We start from the raw sequence: 22,559 nt of genomic DNA, 5'->3' as shown, positions 1-22,559 counted from the left end.
GCTAAAATTCTCTTGATCATTTCAGGATAGCCACAGGCAGACTACTTACTACTCTGTAACAGTTAAGTGATGTCTTTAAAGATCCAGGAGACAGACGCTTTCTCCAACTGCATGATCTTACTAGAATGATGCACTCCCATATTTCTGACATAATTTTGTAATTATTCTGGTTTTTTCTGTCCATGTAAGATCTCTGCATGCCTTGAATCAGCAGTTCCTTTTAAGTGGTGTGCTAGGAAACTAAATGAGAACACCTTTCATAATTTTAAATAAAACAGAGGAAACAGACTGAGAAAGAATTGGAAGAACTCTGTTAGAGGAAGAGGCTCTGGATCTAGGCTTTGGGCTGTAATTTTGGCTGGACTTCCCACTGGTTTAAAGACCCAGCTAAGAAGTATAACAACTGCACTAACTAAATCCTGTACAAGCGGGGCGTCAACCACGTGAGGCAGAGCTGTAGGAGTCTCTCCTCTCCTGGTCCAGTGTCTAAGGAGAAAGAAAGGAGGACGTTAACATGAACTGATAAACCAGTGTTAGCTCTGGGAGGCCAACAAAGGAGGCCAGTCAAACCTACCATTGTCGGAGGGCTTTGTCACACTGAAAAAATCTGGCTTCCAGAGAATTTTTGGTTTGCTCTGAAGCAACTCTTCAAAACCCATCATGACACATCTTGGGATAAATACTCTAACCTTTCAGAACCAAATCAACTCTGTATGAAGCTGTATTTTCAGCACACCTTCTAACCCACTCTAGGCACTTAATGGACACTTGTTAAGTGAATGGAATTACCTAGTTCTTGTTTTTTATTTTTAAAATCAAGGCCATGAAATGTGATTTCTATAGAATCTGGAAGATACCATGGGGAAATTCAGAGTAAAAAACAATCAACTCAAGAACAAAAGAGGCAAGTGATGCTAAATAAGTCTAAAGAGAAAGTACTCAGTACCATTACCAAAACTTCTTTTTAAAGGAAATTCCAGGTAAAAGGTGTTACCTGAGATGGTCTTGGCACTTTCCATGGCAGGTACTCTGGGCAGAGAAGCAGGTCGGCTGGTTGAAGACGTTCTGAGTAGATGCTCTGCACAGAGTGGAAAGATTCACAGTAAAGAGCCCCACCCCAGAACCTGAAGGAGCAAGGGCAGCAGGGAGGTGAGTTTCACGCCCCTCGTCCTTGAGGCTCCCCCCTCACTCCCAGCCTGGGGGCCTGGGAGCTACACGGTTCCCCAGGGAGTCCGTACACAGAACAGCTCCGCAGACAAGGAACACGGGAAAGCGTCCATTCAGTTTTCACTTCTAGAGATGAGACATTCAACACAGCTGAACGCTTCTAAACAACCAACTGCTACTTACCTCTGATGCAATTCAACCCAAACTCAAAGATCCCCTGCTATACCTGTACCTGGGTCTAAAAGCACAAACTAAATAAAAGCCTCGCGCCTGTAAGCCTGGAGCTAGTGGGGAAGTTACGCGCACACAACCAGACAAGTCGGGGGGATGCCGGAATAGCAGGACGACGAGCGCCGTCAGACCAGAGAGGGCAGCCATCACCTCCCCTCAGGCAGCGGGGAGCCTTCGCCGCATAAGGACATGAGCTGTCAGATGCAGGCCTGGCTGCCGGGGGAGAGGGGTGGGAGCAGCGTCTGAGCCTGGCAGTGATCAGAGGTACAAGGACATTCAATTTAGGGACAGTAAACCCCCGAGCAGCTAAACAAGGGGCCTGCAGAGAACAGAGGGCAGCAGGAGACAGGTTGCTCCCAGGCGAGTGGGCTCCGGTCTGAGGGCAACGTGGAAGTGGCCATCGTTTCTGAACCTTCAGGAAGGACAGGCAGACGCCGCCACTGCCACTAAGCATGTGGCCCCACCTGCGGAGCTCCTCCTTGCTCCCAAACACAAGCCATCTTGGGAGACCCTGCAGTGCCATGAACACTGGCCGGCTGCCCCCCGCCTCCTCCATCGCCCTCTGCCCGGCCACCCTCAGCAGCCTTGCATCCTCCCTCCAACATCGCGTCCTCAGCACCTGCTCCCCACAGTGGGAGCCCCGAACACAGACCAGCACCCCCACCTCGGGCTCCAACCCCAGCGAGGCTGCCGTCAGGCCAGGACGACATGTGCCAGGATGGGCAGACAAGTCCCGCCTGCCGGGTGTTCGCAGTGTGTGACGGCGTCACACTTCCTGGGGACCACAAGGCTCGCTGTCCGAGACCGTCCCCACCGCAAACACACACCGACAGGGAGAGGCAAGCCTGACCTACAACCATCAAACAGCCTGTCAGCACTTCTTTTCAAGAAGTGGCAATTTAAAAAATACTCCCTCTCAAAATATCACGATGTCAAAAGTGACGTCACGCGACGGCACCTTTCAAGGATAGCACACCCGTCATTCCAAAATTTACTTTCCAGGCATGAGGAGCACATAGCACTTTGGCAGGGAAGGCAGTGGAAGGATGAGCTTACTTCTGAACGAAGACAGGACTCTCGCAGCCCAGAGCTGCTGCACCTCCCTTGTCCTGAATAACCACCACCTCGGGGCAGAGCCTACCAGCGAGCTGCGGTCAGAATCCTGGACCCTGCCGTGGCCAGCGAGCACCCTCCCAGGAGGAGCGCCCTGTGCACAAAGTCTGACAGACAAAGCCAAGTTCATGGAACATGGAAATAGTAGGAAACAGATACCACCTTTTAAAATTTAATCAAAACGCCCACTTCATGGTTATGAAACCAGTCATTTCCCAAAAACCTTCATCTCTCAAGGAACACAGCAAGCAGAGAAAGCGGGAAGAAAGGTTACAAGACAGAGGACTGGGACAAGGAGTGTGAAGGCCGAGGCAAGCAGCAGGCGGGGGCGGGGGGGCGCGAGGGCGGCAGCCACTGCATCTCCCCCGACCCTGCGGGCACGCGACGATGAAGCATGTTTACAACGCGACTGCGAGTCTCTGCCCAGCCCAGGCCAGCCTTGCTCTCACTGCATGTCCAAGGGTCCAAGTCCATCTCAATCTGTGGACAGTCCCTGGCACAGGCCACTAGCTCCTTTCTGAAGACGTACAGAAAGGCCCGGAAAGCCCCCACGGCTCTTCATGGCAGAATTGCTGGGCGAGTCTCTGCGTGCACAGCGCAGCCTGCTGCGGCTCAGGCACCTGGGGAGCAGGGGCAGGTGCCCACTCCACCGCACGGCGGCCGGACCACATCCTTACATCCAACCGCTGTGTCCCTTTTCGGGAAACAAGTCAATATGACAGCTGAGCACGGCAAGGAGGAGATTAGACGTTGCAGTGATTGTCTGCTCTGCTGCCTTAGGGCGCAGTTTTTGTCTGTAATTCATTCATGAAACAAAAACCTCCTGGGTGTCTGCTACTTGCCAGGCACTGGGTGTGATGCAAGGGTCAGAGAAAGGGAAAAAGAGGCAGGAACTTGCCCTCGTGGAAGTTGGAGTCTGGAGCGGAAGCCAGACATTCAAAACATCACCGCGAGTGAGGGAAGCAGGACAGACCGGTACTAGGGGCTCAGGGAACACAGCGGGGACATGACCTGCTCTGGAGTGGAGGGCCAGAAAGGCCTCCTCGGGAAACAGCATCTCGGTTACGACTAGCAGGATAATTAATAGGTTTCCTACAGGCAAAGGAGAGTGCGTTCCCAGCGGGGTGCTCAGCAGACACCAAAAGAGATGGAGGGCCGCAGTGCTGCACACAGAGGGGCGGCTAGGAGGCCCAGGCCGGGCTTGAGGCTGTGGACTCCACCTGCTGGCAACGCGGAACCAAGGAAGGCTTCCTTAGATGGACATCCGTCCGGCTGCCGGGGGTGGGAGGGTAACAGTGCAGGCAGGGTGAGGGGTTCAACTACAGAGCAGAGAGAAGGGTGGTCTGGACTGGGGTGGTAGCAGAGGAGATGCGAGAGGAACACAGACCGGAGGGTTCCTCAATGAGGCAGCACCTGGATGTGGAGGAAGAGGAGGGCAGCTCCATGTGCAGAGGTGACAAAGGGAAGAGCACTATGGGAGGAAGAGGTGAGGACACACGGAATGTGAGAACCCTATGAGGTACCTGGGGAAGGATGTGGACGGAGCAGACAGAGGAAGTGCAGATATGAAGTCAGAGCGAATATGTGTAGTTCTGGAAATAATCAACATGCAGCTGATGAGATGAGAATGAACCACTGCCACGCAAGTCCTGGTAACCTTGGTCTGAGTAACTTCATACCCTGTGGGTACAAAACTGAGGTGAGACCGTGGAGGAGCGAGTGGGAGACAAGCTGGGAAGGGCAGGAGAGAGGGTGCAGGAGCCACAGGAGGAGGGGAGACACTTCTTCTCCACGGGGGAGACAGGGGAGACGGCGGGGGGCATTTTCAGACGATGGGAGGGAGCTGGCAGAGAGGGTCAAGCTGAAGACCCAGGAGGGTGAGAGGAGAGCGTGAGGCTAAGAGCATCTGTGCAGGCCGGGGGACGAGACCAGGGCTCGGAGAAAGGGAGAAACCACACAGGCATACTGCTTGCTCTGGACGGGCAGGCCACGGTAACACAAGCACACCAGGCCGGCCACTTCTGTCTCTCACTGGAGAAATCATAGAGATAAACAGGTACGGGCACTTGTCCTTTTATTGTTTCCCAAATCAAATTTACAGGCAAAATAGTGGTTTAAAAACAGGAGCCTAAATAGCCAACTTCTGTTCACAGAGGAATAGCTCCAAATGGGCCAATGTTCCTGCTGAAAACAACTATAAAATCTTGGGAAAATATGAAGATCAACTACTTAAAGGCACTGAAGAGAAATCAAGAGAAGGAAGAAAAAGAAAGGCGCCTACACTTGGAAGAAGGAAACAGCGCTGGGTGAGTTCCCCGGGTTTATGGCTATGGGCCGAGTGCAGGCCCCAGAGGAGGCTGTGCAGGGCAGCTAGGGTTTGGTAGCCAACCCATGGCCTTACCGCCTTGAAGAAGCAGAGGAGGTAACTCGGGACAACCAAAGCTGCTGGAAAGCAAAGGGATGACGGAAATCCTAGAAAGGACGGAGTCATGAATCCTGTATATGAATCTGCCCAAATCTCACTGGCCCCTGAAATCCAGAAGAACTCAGATTCCAAGGAGCTGCATTAAGGAAAAATAACCAAACAGCTATTTCAACTGAAGGAAAGAGACTGGAGTGTGAAGTGAGCCAAATTAACTGCTTATTAACAAAAACTAAGCTTCTGTGGAAGAACAAGATAGAATTGAGAATTCACACAGCTCAGGATACAATCTAAAATTACAAGACATACAAATAAAAAGGAAGAATTGACTCACACTCAAAATAAATGGAAACCTTACCCGAAGATGACTTATATATTAGGGTTAGCAGAAAAGAATTCTAAAGCAGCTACGACAAATATCTCAACATTATAAAGGAAAATATGTTCTCAACTAATGAACAAATAGGAAATCTCAGCAGAAACAGCTAAGAGAGTATGAGGCATGCCCTCCTTGAGATGCAAGGCACAGGACAGCCTAAAGCTGAAACTGGAGGAGACACGAGAAAACTCCTCTGGAACCTCCACCCCACTCTAAACACACTGTATTTATGGCACAAGTGTAAGCCTGCTGTGCACTGAGCACATCACAGCAACAACAAAACAAACTCAGCCCAGCTCCTGAGTAGATTAGCTCAACATCCCACATTTAGCCGAAGGAAAGAGGTGCCCATGTCAAGGCATAAAACCACTCTACTGTTCTACGCATGATGTCCAACTTCCAACAAAGAATTATAAAATATACAAAAAAACAAGAAAAAAACCAGTACCTCTAGCTCACTACATCAAGACACAAAGCAATCAATAAACCAGACTCAGATGCAGCACAGACGCTGGAACTATCTGATGGGGCATTTAAAGTAACTATGATTTCTAAGTAAAGTCAGCCAGAAAGAAAGAAAAACACCATATGATATCACTCATATATGGAATCTAAAAAAAAGAATGAGAAAAAAAAAAGAGGACACTAATGAACTCATCTACAAAAGAAACAGACTTGCAGACACAGTCAACAATGTTACAGTTACTGGGGAAAGGGGGTGGGAAGGGATAAATTTGGGAGTTTGAAATTTGCAAATGTTAACCACTATATAAAAATAGATAAAAAACAAATTTCCTGTGTACAGCACAGGGAACTATATTCAATATCTTATAATAACCTTTAACAAAAAAGAATATGAAAATGAATATACGTATATATATATATATATATGCATGACTGGGACATTGTGCTTAACGCCCCAAAATGACACATTGTAACTGATACATTGACAAACTGACACATTATAACTTCAATATTTTTTTTAATTTTTAAAAATTAAAAAAATTAATAAAATAACTATAATTAATATGTTAAAGCCTCTAGTGGAAATAGCAGACAACATGCAACAGCCAGAATTTCCTATTTGAGTCTCACTTACAGTTCCCATCTCTCTGCTGACATTAGACAAATAAAACTGTGAGAACCAAATCTCTGGTTCTCAACTGAGGCAATTTGGCCAATATACCAATGTCCTGAGGCATTTCTGGCCACTACAACTAGGGGGCTGGATGCGGCTGGAACCCTGGAGGGGGCTTACCATCTAGTGGGCAGAGGCCAGGGATGCCGCCAAACATCCTACCACGCACAGAACGGAGAATGGATTTTACTGCATGTAATTCTTTTTATCAGCCGGTATTGGGGGTGGGGGGATAAGATGCACACTGCAACAAAACTAACCTAACTGTACCACAAGAGCATGACACAGCCACCCCAAGAGGGCGTGAGAAAGGGAGCAGACCTAAGTAACCTTGAGAAGAAAGGTGCTTTGGCTGGATACTCTCAGGCTAAACACAAAAAAAGAACTGTCTGCAAACACTGCTCTGGTAAATTTGCTTCTCACAGGGCACGGTTTAGCAGTCCTGGGGCTACTGGACATGCGTACCAGGGGCCATCAAGTTAAGTAAATACGCTGCAGATAACGAGAGCTAGGTTTCTCACTTTTAGGAGAAAGAAGTCACAAATGAGGAAAGGGAGAAAGCCAGATGCACCCTCAGGTGCAGCCTGGAGTCAGAGGCATCAGTATAAACGCACGATTTCTGACAGACAGACAGACAGACAGACAGACAGAGAACAGTCACAGGTGTGTATGCAGGGGCTGGTGCACCTACATACAGACTCCCTAGCTCCGTCCAGAGGGGAACTGCAGGCAGCGAGCATCACTGGCACCCAGATCTTACTTTCTAAGTGCCCTCAATTCCACACTGGTGCAGGAAAACCAAGGCTGGGTCATCTGAGGTGTGCAAAGTGAGAAAGCGCTTTGGGGCTTGGGTGGGACCTGGGGCGAGGGGAGTAGAGAAAAGAGGAAAGAGCTCCCAATGGCCAAAGTTGAAATAATATGAGCAACAGAATAAATAATAGTAATGGACTATAACCCACAGAACAAAATAAATACCCACGGGTCTATACTAATACAAATAACTATAAATATAACAATAAATATAATAACGTAATATACATAATTCCTTACAGGAAGATGAGGAAACAGAAAATCACCGCCAGAACATGGTAATAACTGCTGCAGGCAAAATATACAGCAGACGCTAAAATCAGCAAGAGGAAGTTTAAGCAGAAATAGGATATTTATTACTTACCAGCAGACAACCACTGCAACCAGCGATCAAGGTCACGTTACAGTTACACGTGCCCCTGATGTGGTGGCACGCCAAGAAGGGGCACCCTTCCCAACAGTACAGAACCTCAACATGACACACCCAAACTGACAACCTGCTGCAGACTGGCGAGACCTGAGGAGGTGAGAAACTAAACGCAAACCGGGATCCTGAGTTTGCTCTGGAACAGGAAAGGGACATCAGTGGAACAAGGGGTGAGATCCAAAGCCTGGTTCAGTTCCTGACACTCTGACCACACTGCCTATGGTCACACAGGTGTTCACGTAAGGAAAGCTGCGTGAAGGGTTTACGAGAACTCTCTCTCAAATTTTTATAACTCTTCTCTAAGCCTAAACTTATCTCAAAAGAAAGAGTTTAAAGACAGAGAGAGCACCTTAAACAAACAGTGCAGTGCCTACTCACCACAACAAGGTACTAATGCAACTTACCTTGAAGTGCATTAAAAAAAAAAAGATGACCTGAAGGAAGGGTAGGTGGATGGGCAAATACATGATAAAGTGACTGCAGCAAAGTGCCAGTGAATCTAGGAAGAGGGCTGTGGATATTCACTACACAACGTCTTTCAATTTTTCTGATGCTTGAAATTTTTCATAATAATATGTTGGGAAAAACAAAGGAGGCCAGACAGTTTAGTTTATCAAGACAAACACCAGGAACCACAGGCAATCGAAGGAAGGTGGGCAGGGACATCTATTAAACTGTAAATACAAAAGGGTAGGATTTCTATCTGAATTTCTCTCTGGAATTTCCCAGCTAGGGCAGGATCAGAATCTGATTTAGATCTACTCTTTGGAGAATAAAAATTGCTGTGAGACTTTTTAATACAAAGTTCTTTTCCTTCCAGCTTAAAAGTAAAGAGAGAACTTTTAACAAAGATTTGGCTTTCTGGTAAAACCTCCTAACTTTGTATCACATTTATTAAATATACCTTTACCATAAATCAATTTTTTTCAAGAAATTTAAAAATTTTTCACATGTCTATTCTCAAGTAATACAATTAGACAGATGATAACAGCATGCATTTCTTTGAGGAACGTGACTGTACTTGGACTAATCAGCTTCCTCAGATACCTGTACGTCTCAACTGATGACACTAGTGTGACTCACCCAAAGTCACACGGATGCTGGGCAACCCCGGCTCCCCAACCATCAGCACCGTCTGGCTGAGGTCTCTGCTTAACCCCGGACCTTTAAGATCACAATGCAGGCGGGGGCCGTGCAGACCCTCCCAACTATTGGTACCCACATCCCCGGCAGCAGACCCACCCTCCACTGCTCGGGCTGCAAACACAGGCTCACATCTCTCTACAGAGATTCAGTGAAGTAGCATAGCACCTGTCACGACACAGACTGCCAACACCAACAACGGATTAGCCCATTTATATAACAGATCTCTAGTCTAAAACACTTTCCTGCAAGTGATCTACAAGCATGATGAAAAACAGAACCAAAAAAACAGAACTTCTATAAAATATTTAACTGGAAAATACAACAAATTCTCTAATTTAAGTACAGTAGAACAAGCAGCGGCACCTTTCAATTGTTCAGTAACGAAGCCACTGAAACTTTCAAACTGAAAATGACAGATGGTGTTTTTTGATTTATGCCAAGACAAAAGAGACAATTAAGAAAGAAAAACAGTTAACTCAGAGCTCAGACTCCTACTCTATTAATCACAGTTTGGATAACCACTGTGGCTTTTTATGACCAAGAATCATTTGGTTGTTCTCAGTTTTCTAAGTGTTTCCTTCCCTAGTGATGGTTTAAGATAAAAGATCACACTCTCAACAATTCTCAGATAAAATTCACCTAAGTGTGTTTCCCTCTCTCTTGTTTTTGCAGCTCCGACTAAATCTGATTAAGAGTTGTGACAGCAGGAAGGGGAGACTGAGACCAGCCTTCACACGGCCTCGCGTTCTCATGGTTTGTCATCAGGAGCCCCCACGACTCCAGGTGATGCGGGGGCCTTGGAACAAAGCAGACATGAGTCCCCGACCTCGGGAGCTCCCCACCAGGGGGGCAGGCAGTAAGCTAAGGTAAGTGCGCCACACCGTGTGGCCAGAAGGTAAGTGCTAAGGTTAAAAAAAAGTTAAGGGGAGAGAGATGAGGGAAAAGGTGTGGAGGAGAGCGTGCGGCTCACCACTTTCAGCACAGCCTCAGGGCCTCACGGCCTCACGAATGTGAGATCTGAGCAGCCCTGAAGGCGGGCGAGACACCCAGGCGAGTGTGGCAGCAGAGAAGAGTCAGCTCGAGGTTCCAGGTCAGGAGTGTGCCTGGCTGCCCAGGGGACAGCAAGGAAGACTGAATGGCCAGGCAGAGTGACCAAGAGAAAAAAGGGATGAAGCCAGGCTGGAGGGTCTGGAGGCCACTAAGAGAAAGCCAGCAGAACCTGGAAAGAGGGAGCCGGCCAAGGGCTGGGAGTGGGACGACAGTTCCACCTTACGTCCTTTAAGACCAGGCTGCCTGGAGGGTCAAGGGTAGACTGCAAGGGGTATTAGAAACCTTCTGCCAGAATCCAGGTGGGAGCGGTGGTGGCTCAGACCCAGGAGGTGGTAGGAGAGGGAGGGCAAGGCCCTGGTTCTGGGTGGACTTGAAAGCAGAGCCAGCAGGGTTTCCTAAAGAGCTGAACAGGTCCCAGGAATGGGGTCTGAGATAAAGAAGGGAGGAAGGAGCCTCCAAAGTTTCTGGAGGATGAAACTGTCATTAACTGAGGCAGGGAAGACAGGCTACAGGTAGATGGAGCCTGGGAAATGAGAGAATCCTGTCCCGGACAAACTCAGTCTGAGGGTCTCCAGTATCGAACTGGAGCTGTCACAAAGGAACTGGATACACAGTGTCAAGTCCAGAGGAACAGGATGCAGACATCAACTGAGGGGCAGTAACCACAGCCCCAAAACAGGACGAAGAGAGAGTGAGCGCAGACAGACAAGAGAGGCCCATGGACACTCCACCACTTACAGGAGACGGAGGAGGAAAAGCAAGAGTGGGTGTGAAGGACCAAAAAGAGCACCCGGAGGAGGGAGGGCTCAGCAGGGCCTGGGAGGTGGGCAGCTGGGGCACCACGCCACCCACAACCTCGACGACAGCGGCCATGGTAGCCAGTGAGGGTGCGAGCCCACGGCGGGTGTGAGAGCCTGGGGAGCGTGGGAGCCCTGAGCCAGGTGCTCACGATCATCCCCGAGTCAGACAAAGAACAGCATCAGAGAGGCCGACAGTCCATACGCGAAGGCCGACGACCTCCCCACACACATACAAATCCCGGTGGATTCCCCAGGGCGGCGGGGGAACATGGTAAAGATGTAAACCGTCCACGCTGTTTCCTCAGCAAGAGGACCCGCTGAGGGGAGAAGAGACCTCAGGTCACGGCTGACGAGTGACCCAGCGGCTGAAGCAGGGTGGAGGCAGGTCTGTGCAGGGCCGGTGGCAGCACCACCATCCTGGGGTCCGCTGTCCCCCCAGGGTGCACAACCAGCTTCTCCACGTCCCGGGCTCGCGGTGGGGGGCCAGGTCCACTGTCAACTGAATCTCTCCCGCCTGGCGCTCCCTGAGGCCCACGAAGCCAGCCCTCAAGCTTCCTTAAGGGAACACTTCCCCCAAGTCTGCTGATTCCTCTCCACACCTGTCAAAACCGAAACCTGTGGTCTCAGCCCCAGAGCCCGACTCCCACACCAGGAGCGTGTGCAGGGGCTGGGTCCGCCCCGCCGAGAGGGGCCTGGCTCCCGAGGGTGCACACAGGGCCCAGCGTCTCCACACCCATCCCAACGAAGCCACCTTTCCCAGAATCAGGCCTGACTCCCACATCCATTCTTCCAAAGTGCTTCAGCACCATATGGAGGAGGCAGTGGTGTAGGAGACGGACCCCCGTCCTCGAAAGGCAGGAGACCTGAGCTCTGGGGCTGCATGGAAACGGGCACTCGATGGACCTCAGCTTCAGGGTCTCGAGTCCCTCTTACAAGCAGCACAGAGATCAGAACAGTGGGCTCGGGAGCCAGGCTGTCCCTCTGTACTGCACATTAACCACGTTACCTAACTGTGCTCATGAGCTACCTGACTTCCTGAAGCCTCACTTTTAGCATCTGTAAAACAGGACAACGAACCCCATGAAGAACAGTGAGAGCGCAGTGCCCAGCACCGGCGCGTGCTCACCCCCACCACGACGTACAAGTTGTCTTCCAAGACGCATCTATCAGTGACTGATCTCCCATCTGTAGTTAAGACATGACACTAGTAAACTTCTGATAAAGAAGTACACTAGACTGGTAGAAATAATGTCAAGAACAAAAACGCCCAACAAGTTAGTTGGTCAAAAAGTCAGAAAAATAAAAAATGAACAAGCAAAGTGAAACCCATGGGATGCACCTTGAACAGGGATTTCCCCGTAGTTTGGTCTCTTATCTGCCAGGGCCGCCAGGGGTTTGGACGTGGAGATGGGTCCGCTTATGGAATGTCTCTGAAATCAGAAGGCAAAGGTGTTCAAGTTAGCCTGCACATGGACCTGGCCTCTCAAAGAGACTAAACGCTGCCGGAGTAAATATTTAGTTTCGAATTTGCATAGTTCCTTCCACATTGTCACAGTAAGACTGAAACACACACTCCTAGGGGCATCCGTGACCAGTATACTGTTTTAAAAATGAATACAGAGGGATCCCACCTGCCCCTCACTCACCAGTTAGCAAAAGTCGGTCGTGCTCCTGTGGGGCCGCTCGTGCCCTGGTTCCAAGCGGATCTCACTCCTGTCACCCGCTCACCAGCTTCCCCCTCACCACTGCCCAGGTGTAAACCTGTCATCCCAACTCAGCCCCCAGCCTCCTCAGCTCTGTCCCACACACGCAGCCACAGGTACCCCAGACACCCAAACCCTCTCCATTCTCCTGCTCCGCTTCCCGCTCCTTGACGGGCTCCCAGCACAGCACCTGCTCAGGCCTCCTTCCTCGCTCCCCGGCCCTTCACCCCGCTGACCTCTGACTCCCCATTTCACTCCCCGCAGAGCCTGTGAGCCGCTGGCTTCTCCACATCCTACCAACACTGGATATCAGGAGTCTAAGTCTTGGTCACCCCGAGGGGTGTGCACTGGGATCTCGCTGTGGACTTAGCTTTCATTTCCTTGATGATTGACGATGTTGAGATCTTTTCACCTGTGTACTGGCCATTTGTGTCATCTTCTCTCAGGAAGGGACTTTTCAGATCTTTTGTCCATTACTTACTGGGCTATCTTCAACCAAGAAGACAAACAAGTCTTCTCTGAATACCAGTCTTTTGACAGATAAATGAATTACACGTATATTCTCTCTAGTCTTTCATTTTCTTATTGGGAAGTTTCTTTCAGAGAATTTTCAAATTTTGATGCCCAATTTATTAATTTTCTTTTATAGTTCCTCCTTTTTTGTGTCCTAAGTAAGAAATCTTTGCCCTGTTGAAGTCATGGAGATTTTCTTCATGTCTTCATGTAGAAGTTCCGTAGTTTCAGCTTTTATACTTAGGTCTATAGTCATTTTCAGTTTTTATAAATGCCGGGAGGTGAGGGTTGTGGTTATTTTTTTTTCCATACGGGTATCTATTTGCCTCGGAATCCTTTGTTGAAAAGGTTATCCCTCTCCCACTGAATTACCCTGACATCTTTGTTGAAAAATCACTTGACCTGGATTTTCTATTCGACTGATCTAATGTGTACGTTTAAACTGGTATCAGTACCACACTGCCCGGGTTACTCTAAGTACTATAATCAGGGACTGTAAGTCTTACAAATTTGTTTCTTTTTTCCCCAGATGCTTTGGATATTCACGGTCTTTAGAATTTCCATATAAATTTTAAATTATACTATCAATTTCTACCAAATAGCATGCTGGGATTGTAAGCAGGACGTGTATCCTTCCATTTATTACTGTTTAACTTCTCTCAGCGTGACTGTACAGTTTTCATTATAAGGCTGTGCACCGTACTTTATTAAACGTATCGCCAAGTATTTCAATGTCCAGCTGCTCACTGGACTGGCAGAGCCTAAGAGACAGCAGGAGGGTGCTCAGATGGAAGCGAGTCTGCCATGACCTCACCCTGTAAGTGACATGTTGTCACTCCTGCCACACTTTACGCATCAGAGCGAGTCACCAACTCCAGCCACCCCTCAGGAGGACTGAGTGCAGCTGCAGCAGAGCCCGGGTAAAGCCAGCGAAGAGCTGCCCAGGCAACCCAGAGAAACGGGAAAACCTGGGAAACTACTGTTTTAAGCTACTCGTTTTGAAGTGACTTGCTGTGTAGCAGGGGCCGAGATGTGCCAACTACACAGCTGGCCCTTAAACAACATGGTTTGAGCAGCGCGAGTCCACGATTACGCGCATGTTTTCAGCAGTAAATATTACAGCACTGCTCGACCCGCAGATGGGAACCCACAGGTGTGGGACCGTCGATGTGGAATCACAGGTGCGGAGGGCTGACTGTAACTTGCTGGTGGATTTTCGTCCATGCAGAGGGTCGGTGCCCCGACCCCCACGCTGTTCAAGGGGCAACTGTACATGCTACTTAGGGACGTGTCTTAGTGCCGCGGTTAAAAGCATGGTCTCTGAAGCCACACTGTCCAGGCTTGAATCCAGCTCTACCACTTCTTAGCTGTACACCCCTCAGCGAGCTGTCAACCGTTCTGGGTGTCAGTCTCCACATGTGAAAGGTAGGGGTAACAGTGCCAGCACCCAGTAGAGCAGTTGCGAGGAGGGAAGGAGTTAACGTTACAAAGCACGTGGAACCACGCAGCACATGCTCAACAGTCTATCACTGTGCTTAGAGATTTTCAGAAGAATAACACAATGGACAGCAATATAATTTCCCTTAAAGAATACTCCTCACAGCATCTTAGGGAAACAATCCCAACTACATCCCTCAAGAAGCAGTCACTCGCCCCATGACGTGGCGTAAGTGACTCTGAAAAGAACTAGCTTGCAACGCCGAGGCCCCCGACCCCCGCGGTCACGGCCTTACCTGCATAGGGGAGACAGCGGCTGCAGGGGGCGTTTTCATAGGACTTGGACTCAGAGGCGTCCGAGGAATGGCAGCTGCAGTCGGGCTGGGCACTGGGAGAAAAACAGACACACAAGGTGTGACAAATGCGTCATGGTGCAGGGGAGGCTTTTCCAACTGCTCTGCCCTAAGGGTTCACCTGAGTAACCAGCGCTCATGCTCCCTGGAAGATGGCCCTACTGACGCCTCACCTCCGCTGAACACTCCCGGCCGGTAGGGGGCGCTGCGCTTCCCCAGACGAGCTGTGCTTCCCTCCAACCCTGGTTACGCCATTCACTGCACTTCTGCTGTTTAATTAGCTTACTCGGTTAACATGCTCCATAAAGCAAGGAAATCCAAGTTCCCTGTGTACTAAATGAAGGCAGGCTGGGCTGTGCTCACCTCTCCTCACCTCCCCCTGCGGGGCTCACCACATCCCTTCACATGAACTTCCCATCTAACACAAGGATGTGTGGATACCCGCTCACACGTCAGTGTCCCTCTCTGGACTGAACTGTTCAAAACTAGGATCCGTGATTTATTCACTTCTAGCTACCTGGGCTTAGCACAGCTCCTGGTAGCCGGTCCATAAAGAAGGTTATTCGTCCAAAGCGAAATTAAAACCAAAGCGAGACACCCCAGTGAGATGAGGCCCACCGTGCAGAGGAGCAGGACGAGCAGGTCAGTGCGGAGGCTCCCGTGCACCAAGTTCTCAGACATAGAACTACTATTTTCAGACGCATTTTTTGATTGAGATAAAATTCACATAATATGAAGTTAACCATCTTTTAAATGCACAGTTCAATTAGTACATTAGCAACATGGTGCCACTGTCACCACCACTGTCTAGTGCCAGAACGCTTTCATCATCCAAAAGGAAACCCAGTACCTCTGCAAGTAGTCACCCCCATCTACCCTGCCCCGGCCCCTGGCAAACACCACACTGCCTTCTCTCTACGGATTTACCTACTCTGCATATTCCACGTTAAGTGGAACCTTACAACACGCAGCCTTCAGTGTCTGCTTTCTCGGCCAGCCTGTGTTCGACGTTTCCCCGCAAGGCAGCGTGTGGCAGTACTCCATTCTTTCCCGCGGCTGAGCGCCACGGACAGACCACACTCTGCTCATCCTGTCACCAGCTGATGGACACTGGGGGTCCCCACATTTTGGCTACTGTGAACAGTGCTGCGATGAACACAGGTGTACAAGTGTCTGCCTGAATACTTGTGGTCACTTCCTTTGCATATATAACTAAAAATGAACTGCTGAACCATTTAGATGTATTTTATTATGAAATACTGTTTTTTCAAAAAATCCATATAGAAACAAATTATCTTTCTGCATTAAAGCTCATTTTATTGTTATTATGAGTAACTGCACAATTTTAACTTAGTGGAGACCCTGCATCACCACTTGGGTTTAGAACTGTAATCCACACCCTCCTGGTACCTCTCCCCAGCGCGTTACACTCAGGGAGCCACGGACAGCAGTTCCGGGCACATCCGTCTTGCACTGTCAACGTAATTATCTACGTACTTTAAAAAACAAAGTGAGATCACACTTTAACACTCGTCTGCAACCTGCTGTAAAGGACCGCAGGTGTATTTAACATGAGCACTTTGAGATCCACCTCATCCTTACTAAAAGACGGATTGTATTTTACTAAATTAATGGGTCAAGGCTGACTTAACCCTTTTAACTGCCACTGAAGCAATTTCCAGATTTCCTGTTTTTTCAAACAACACTATACTGAAAACTCTGTACACACGCATCTCTCTCTTCCCCTTGTGCTGGTATCACGTGTAACACCTCCCAGGTCTGTGAATACGGCATTTTAAATTCGAAAATACTGTGTAACTGCCCCCCAAAATCTGTACTAGCAGTGTGTGTGAGTATACAAGTGAGTTGTGCTCTAATTTTAAGTCAAAGAAAACGAATTTGTATCTAATCATAGAATACAGATTCTGGCAACACTACTTTTATTGGAGTGAATTAGAATAAAGCCTGCCGTGAAGTTCAAATAATTTCTAGAGTAAAGTGGAAACTTTAGGACACATGACAGTGAGTTGTTTTTAAAAGCTATATCCCTCTCCCTCCCTGGAGCTGAGGAGGCGAGGACAGGGAGCCCAGCCACCGGAGGGCAGCAGGCCGAGCTTCCAGGAGAGAAAGGGTGTGCGTGTCGAGTCCAGCTGGTTCCTGGACCCAAGTGCAGTGCAGCTTGGGTACAGAGGGTGGGGAAAGAGTGGTTCCCCTGGGGTAAGAGGAGGCAGGGTCAGACTATGCAGGCAGCTAGGATCTGAATTTCATTCTAAATGTAATAAGGCAGTTGAAGGATTTTAAGCAAGAAAAGACCTTTCTGTGATGAAATGAAATGGCCAGACTAAATAGGAGGTCATGAAACTGGCAGGTGACGATGGCCTGAACCAGCAGCTGACTGTGCCACCCAGGATGGGAGCAGAGCACAGACGTGCGTGTTGGAGGCTGGACGCGCTAATGGATCAGGTGTGGAGTTGACGAAGGAGGGGGATTTAAGGAACCAGGAAGGTTCTTAGATTTCTGGCTTAAGTAACTGCCATTTACACAGGGGAAGGACGGAAGCTGAGAGACATGAGCTGGTGCCAGACGCAGGAAGATGTCTAGGAGACACCTAAGTGTCAACGTCAAGGAGGCACTTTAACACACAGGCCTGAGGGGTTAGGAGGAAGGGAAAGGGCAGAAGTCACACACCTGGAAGTTTCTAGGCACAGAGAAGATACTCAAAGTCAATGCAGAGACACCTCTGCACGGGGCAGGACACAAGTCTGACACCAAGATCTCTGAAGCTGACAGGTCCCAAATTGCCTATCACGCTGCACCTTGTGGTAAGACTGACTTACTGATATGAGGTGAAATTTAGTGAGGATGGACCAAGATGGTGAAGACCACCACGCAGACCAGAGGACACGGCCCACGAGCACGGCTGCCTGCCCCCAACACAGCAGTAAGGCGCTACCTTGAGATGCGCTGTCAAAGGACTTGATGAGGGTCTTGACCGTGGGCGTCGGCTCAGAGGAAGTCGAGGACCTTCTACTCAGGCCCATCCCCTGCCTTAAGGCGGCCAGGTCCCTCTCTACAGCGTTCATGTAGTTATACACCCGGCCTCGCTCCTCTTCTTGCCTGAAAACAATTTTGAGCGCAGGGCATTTTAATAAATACACTGGAAAATACACATTTCCCCTTCCCAACTGAAAAGCATTAAAAAGTATCAGTTAAAAAACAAAAATATTATCAGTTGAGCTGAGTAAATTACCTGATCTAATATTCCCATCTGCTTGGTAAATTCCAGGAAATGATATTAAAATTTTTATATCAGGTTATCCTAACTAGGTTAAGTAACCATCAGTTTCCATTTTCATCTAAGTAAGTGTAAGGTGAGGACATCAGTAATCAATTAGCAGTAAACTGGGAGGCAGACTGGCCAGGTTTGTGACTCAAGCTGGGAGTCTCAAGGTTCTGTGCTGCTGAGAAGGCTCGTCCCAGGGGTCTGGGACTTCGCCAGGACGTGCAGATAATCAGCACCAGCTCAATCTAACACGTCACATACAGATGTGGAAATACAAAGAAATGAAATCAAAGCCCATATTCTTAAAATTAAAAAAAACAAAAACAAGAAATGGTGTGGTCTCCAAAGAGAAGTTCTACAAAGGGAGAAAAAGAAGGAAAGAAAAAATGCCTGGACCATATTGGTAACATGGGTCTCCTGGACGCTCAGTGTGAGGAGTCTTGAGTCGTCTAAAAGGATCAGTTCTGTCTCATTTCCAGACAGCTCTGCCCCACGGAGCTGACCCCACAAAAGTTTTCGTCTGGGATGAGATTTCCATTGCAAAGTTGGCCCATGTCATGTAACTATCAAGTATGTTTACCACGGACAAAATTAAGCCAGTCCTTGAGAAAATTTGTCTTCGGTGGACATTTGGCTCTTCTGACAGAGTTTCTTGCCTTAAGATATACCAGAGGGTCTCATGCTCAGAAGTTTTAATAGAAGACGTACAATAGCAATCACCCAACTTTTTGGTCTTAGACCTCCTTTCTACTCTTAAAAATTACTGAGGACCCCAAAGAGCTTTTGTTTACGTGGGTTATAGTGACTGACAGTTACCATATTAAAAAACTAAGAAATACTTTAAATATTTAATCCATATAAAAAATAAACTCAGGGCTTGTTAACATATTTTTATGAAAACAACTATGTTTTCCAAAACAAAAATAATAAATAAGAAGAATAGCAATGTTTTAACATTTTTGCATATCTCTTTAATGTCTGGCTTAACAGAAGACTGAGAGATTCTCATTTCTTCTGTATTCAATCTACTGAGATATGGAAAAAAGGCAGGCCTCGCAGTCATGTAGCTGGAAAAGTGAAGACTACTGTAATGCTATTAAAAGACACAGCCGTGGCTCTCTGGATAACTGGCTGCCCTTCCTCGATCCCACACTGAAGCACAGCAGCCTTGGCAGTTAGTTACTCAAGGTTAGTTAGGATGTGGAATCTGAAATTGTGTTAATGAGCACCCCCCAACTTGGTCCACAAAGACCCCCGGTCCACCTGGCACTTCTAACGGACCTGGGTCTTGCGCCCGGGCAGGCCTGTGTAACAGCACGCACTGGTCATACGGAAAATACGGGTTCACTGAGTTACACGGATTTCCCAAATGCTGACGCCTGGCATGATACAATTTATTTTTAAAAGTCCCTTGTTTCTATCACTAGTAACCTCATCAGGAAGTTCTTTAAACATGGGAAGCTGCCGAGCTCACAGCGGCACGTACAAGTTTTCCAAAATCCTAACACTCCCCTGAAAGCCCACATTTTATAATTGGTACCAAATGCTGTCAGCTGTTTCCCTTGAAGTGACAGGGCTCTCGTCATCATTTTTAGGAAACATCCACTAAATACCAAATCTGGGCCAGCCGTTCTCCAGTAAAAATTTTCATTCCGTGAAGGAAGAAAACAGCACAGAGCACAGCGGGCCGTGGGGCCCTGCCCAGACAACCCTGGCTCGCGTGGGGCAGAGGCAGCAGAAGCACCTATGTGCACCTCCCTCTGCGCCTCCCAGAGCTTCAGAGACAACACACTCAAGGAGCCAGGCAGCAGCGCTAACGATCCCCTGGAGAGGGAGGGAGGGAGGAATGAACAGATGGAGCACAGGGGATTTTTAGGACAATGAAATTACTCTGTATGATACTACAGTGGTGGCTGCATATCATTATGCATCTGTCAAAACTCATAGAGTACAACATCAAGAGTGAACCCTAATGTAAACTGTGGATTTTGGTTGATAATAATGTGCCCATGTTGGTTCATCGGTTGTACTAAACATGCCACACTGATGAGGGATGTTGAAGGTAGGGGAGTATATATGTGTGAGTGGGGAGGGCTATGTGAGAACTTCTCTATATTTTCTGCTCAGTTTTGCTGTGAACTTGAAACTGCTCTAAAAGAATAAAGTCTATTTAAAAAAAAAAAGATCCCCTGCTCCACCAAGGACATCTTCAAGGGACACCTGCACTGAGAGTGCGACTTGGTGCCAAGGCCTGGATCCACCAAAAGTTTACGTCTGCTTCTTGCTGTCTGTGTGAAAGTCAACACAGCTAAAGGGGCAAACAACACTCAGTACCACTGCGCAGTCTGCCCCCGAAGAACCCCTGAAGGGCTCTGGGGACCCCCACTCTATTAAGACTGGCTAGAATACACGAGACGTGGTCCTGAGCACATTCAGGTGTGTCTCACACCAGCCTGACAACAACTGGTCTCCTCTCTAGAGGTGAGCAGACTGAGGGCCTGGCCCAGACCTCACAGCCAGAGAAGGCAGAGCTGCACCAGGGCGAGGTCTGTCTGCCCAGGGTCCACAGGGTCAGGGCTGGGACGCGGGGACGGAGGACACGGGGGAGCCACTAGGGGTCGTGTGCCAGTGGTCACTCTGGCCCCCTAGAGGGGTGGGTTACGGACACCAACAAGTCTGAAAAGCCACACTATACTGTTTCACAGGTGTCATAGAACGGGCCCAGGAAAAGTGAGTGACTTTCAGGAGACCCAGACTCAGGCACACTGGGTCAGACCCCACATTTCTCTGTAATATCCCATCACAAAGCCAGGACTTAGGTGCTCTCCACTGAAGCGTAAGTGCACAGCTGGTTTCTCAGGACATACTTGCGTGATTTTATTTCCTCCAATTCTTTTGTGAGCTTCTCATTTTTCTCTTGAGCCTCATGTAACCGGCGCTTCAGATCACCAATCTCCTCCTGGGCTTCGGACTTGATGTCATTTGCAATGACCACTGCGGTCTGGAGATCAGCCTGAAACTGCCGCCACTCCGCCGATTCTTCCTACGTTAAAAAACTAAATTTTTATTTCCAAAAGAGAGCAATAAAGACTTATTTAAAAACGATAAAATGTGTTTATGATTAGACTGCTATAATGCACTGTCTCAAATGATGACTGATTTCTTTTAAACCCCAGAGAACTGCTACCACTTACTTCTAACGGATAATGTATTACCAGCAAGCTTGTTCTTAGTGAGGAAAAGATTTTCCATCTGATTTGTCTACTCAAAGAGTGCTCAATGTTAATGAGGAAAGCGTCAAGCCTCCCTTCTTCATGCAAGTTTCACAGTAAATCTTACGAAAATAAACACAGTATCCAAAATTTACAGCACTTTACCTCTGAAAAGCTCAAGAAGGTAGAAGAGTGGTGTGTGAATCACACTGAAAGATTTTACAGTGAAAAACTATAAATATCCTGACATCAAAAACTAACAGGAAAAAAAACTATCAAAAGGAAAGGAAAAGGAAGAGGAAGCCAGAAGCAAACACCACACTGGATCTGGGCGGACAGAATCACACAGAGAGAGGCGCTGAGGACCAGCAGGGTCTGCTGCTCCCCTGGCCATGGAGGGTGTGCATGGTTCCCAGGGGCCACCTCCCCCCACCAGCCACAGCTGCCTACCCGTGCCCAATGCCCCCGCCCCAAGGCAGCCTGAGCAACCGAGGCTCAACCCAAACCATAAGTTGAGCTCCCCGCCCTCCGCACCAGAGCAGCACAGCCATCTGCAGGTTGGTCACATCCACAGGCGACCGAAAACTCATAAGAAAACAGCTTAGTTTGGGACACTTTATAATCAAGAGCTAATAAACTTCCTTTCCAAAATATAACACTTGCTTCCTAAACCCATCTTTCTGAAATGACTACTCATAAATTACTAGCACATTCTTCTGTCCAGAATCGAGTACCAGCCGGCATCTGAAGTGATGGCATTAGCTTCCTGCCCACACCCGGGGGACCAGTACTGTAACCACCCCTGGTGAACGAGGGCACAGTCAGCAACTTCCAGAAAACTCCATTTTGACGAGATAACACAAGGAGAGTTCTCCTACCCGAAGTCTCCTGTGCAGTGTCTTGATTTCTCTTTCCATGTCATGTTTCTGGTCCTGGAGTTTTTTAACCGTATCTGAAAAGACCACAAAAGTTTAAATAATTATTCTTAAAATTGTGTTTGAAAAGAATAATACACAGGGATAAGGTACCTAAATATGACATTTTAAAAAATCATCCTGCCCAAAACCTTTTATTTTTAATATAAAACTTAAAAAGAAAAAAGAATACTCAACCCAAGTATAAACCAATATTACTTTGTAAGGAAAATATCAAATTTAAACCACTACGTCTGGATTACTTCCTTCCTCAGTGTCTTAATTCTGAAACAAAAAGTTAAGTACAATCAATTGTTAGAAACACACACACATTGTTGGCTCACAACCAATCAAAACAACATTGACTGCTGTTAAAATGTGAGCTTTTAATCAAAAGGGTCATTAATCTAAAGTAGTTATGCAAATATAACTTGCTTTACAAACTAGAATAAATTCCAGAA

General features: G+C 48.1%; 1 protein-coding gene across 3 annotated transcripts in view; it reads right to left on the bottom strand.

Moving 5' to 3' along the window:
• SPECC1L (sperm antigen with calponin homology and coiled-coil domains 1 like) overlaps window positions 1-22,559 on the bottom strand; it is a 112,618-nt gene that overhangs the window by 40,628 nt on the left and 49,431 nt on the right. For all 3 annotated transcript variants that reach the window (XR_012503690.1, XM_074356451.1, XM_074356452.1), the window contains 6 exons: window positions 22,063-22,136; window positions 20,840-21,015; window positions 17,643-17,806; window positions 14,633-14,724; window positions 12,023-12,113; window positions 995-1,078 (listed from right to left, as the gene is read on the bottom strand). Coding sequence is in view for 2 of the 3 variants with exons in the window: in XM_074356451.1 (XP_074212552.1) it covers window positions 995-1,078; window positions 12,023-12,113; window positions 14,633-14,724; window positions 17,643-17,806; window positions 20,840-21,015; window positions 22,063-22,136 (681 nt within the window). In the remaining variant the exon portion in view is untranslated. The remainder of the gene's footprint in view (window positions 1-994; window positions 1,079-12,022; window positions 12,114-14,632; window positions 14,725-17,642; window positions 17,807-20,839; window positions 21,016-22,062; window positions 22,137-22,559) is intronic.

Source organism: Camelus bactrianus, chromosome 32 (genome assembly GCF_048773025.1).
Source record: "Camelus bactrianus isolate YW-2024 breed Bactrian camel chromosome 32, ASM4877302v1, whole genome shotgun sequence".
Taxonomy (NCBI): Eukaryota; Metazoa; Chordata; class Mammalia; order Artiodactyla; family Camelidae; genus Camelus; species Camelus bactrianus.
This window is presented reverse-complemented; position numbering and strand designations above follow the sequence as displayed.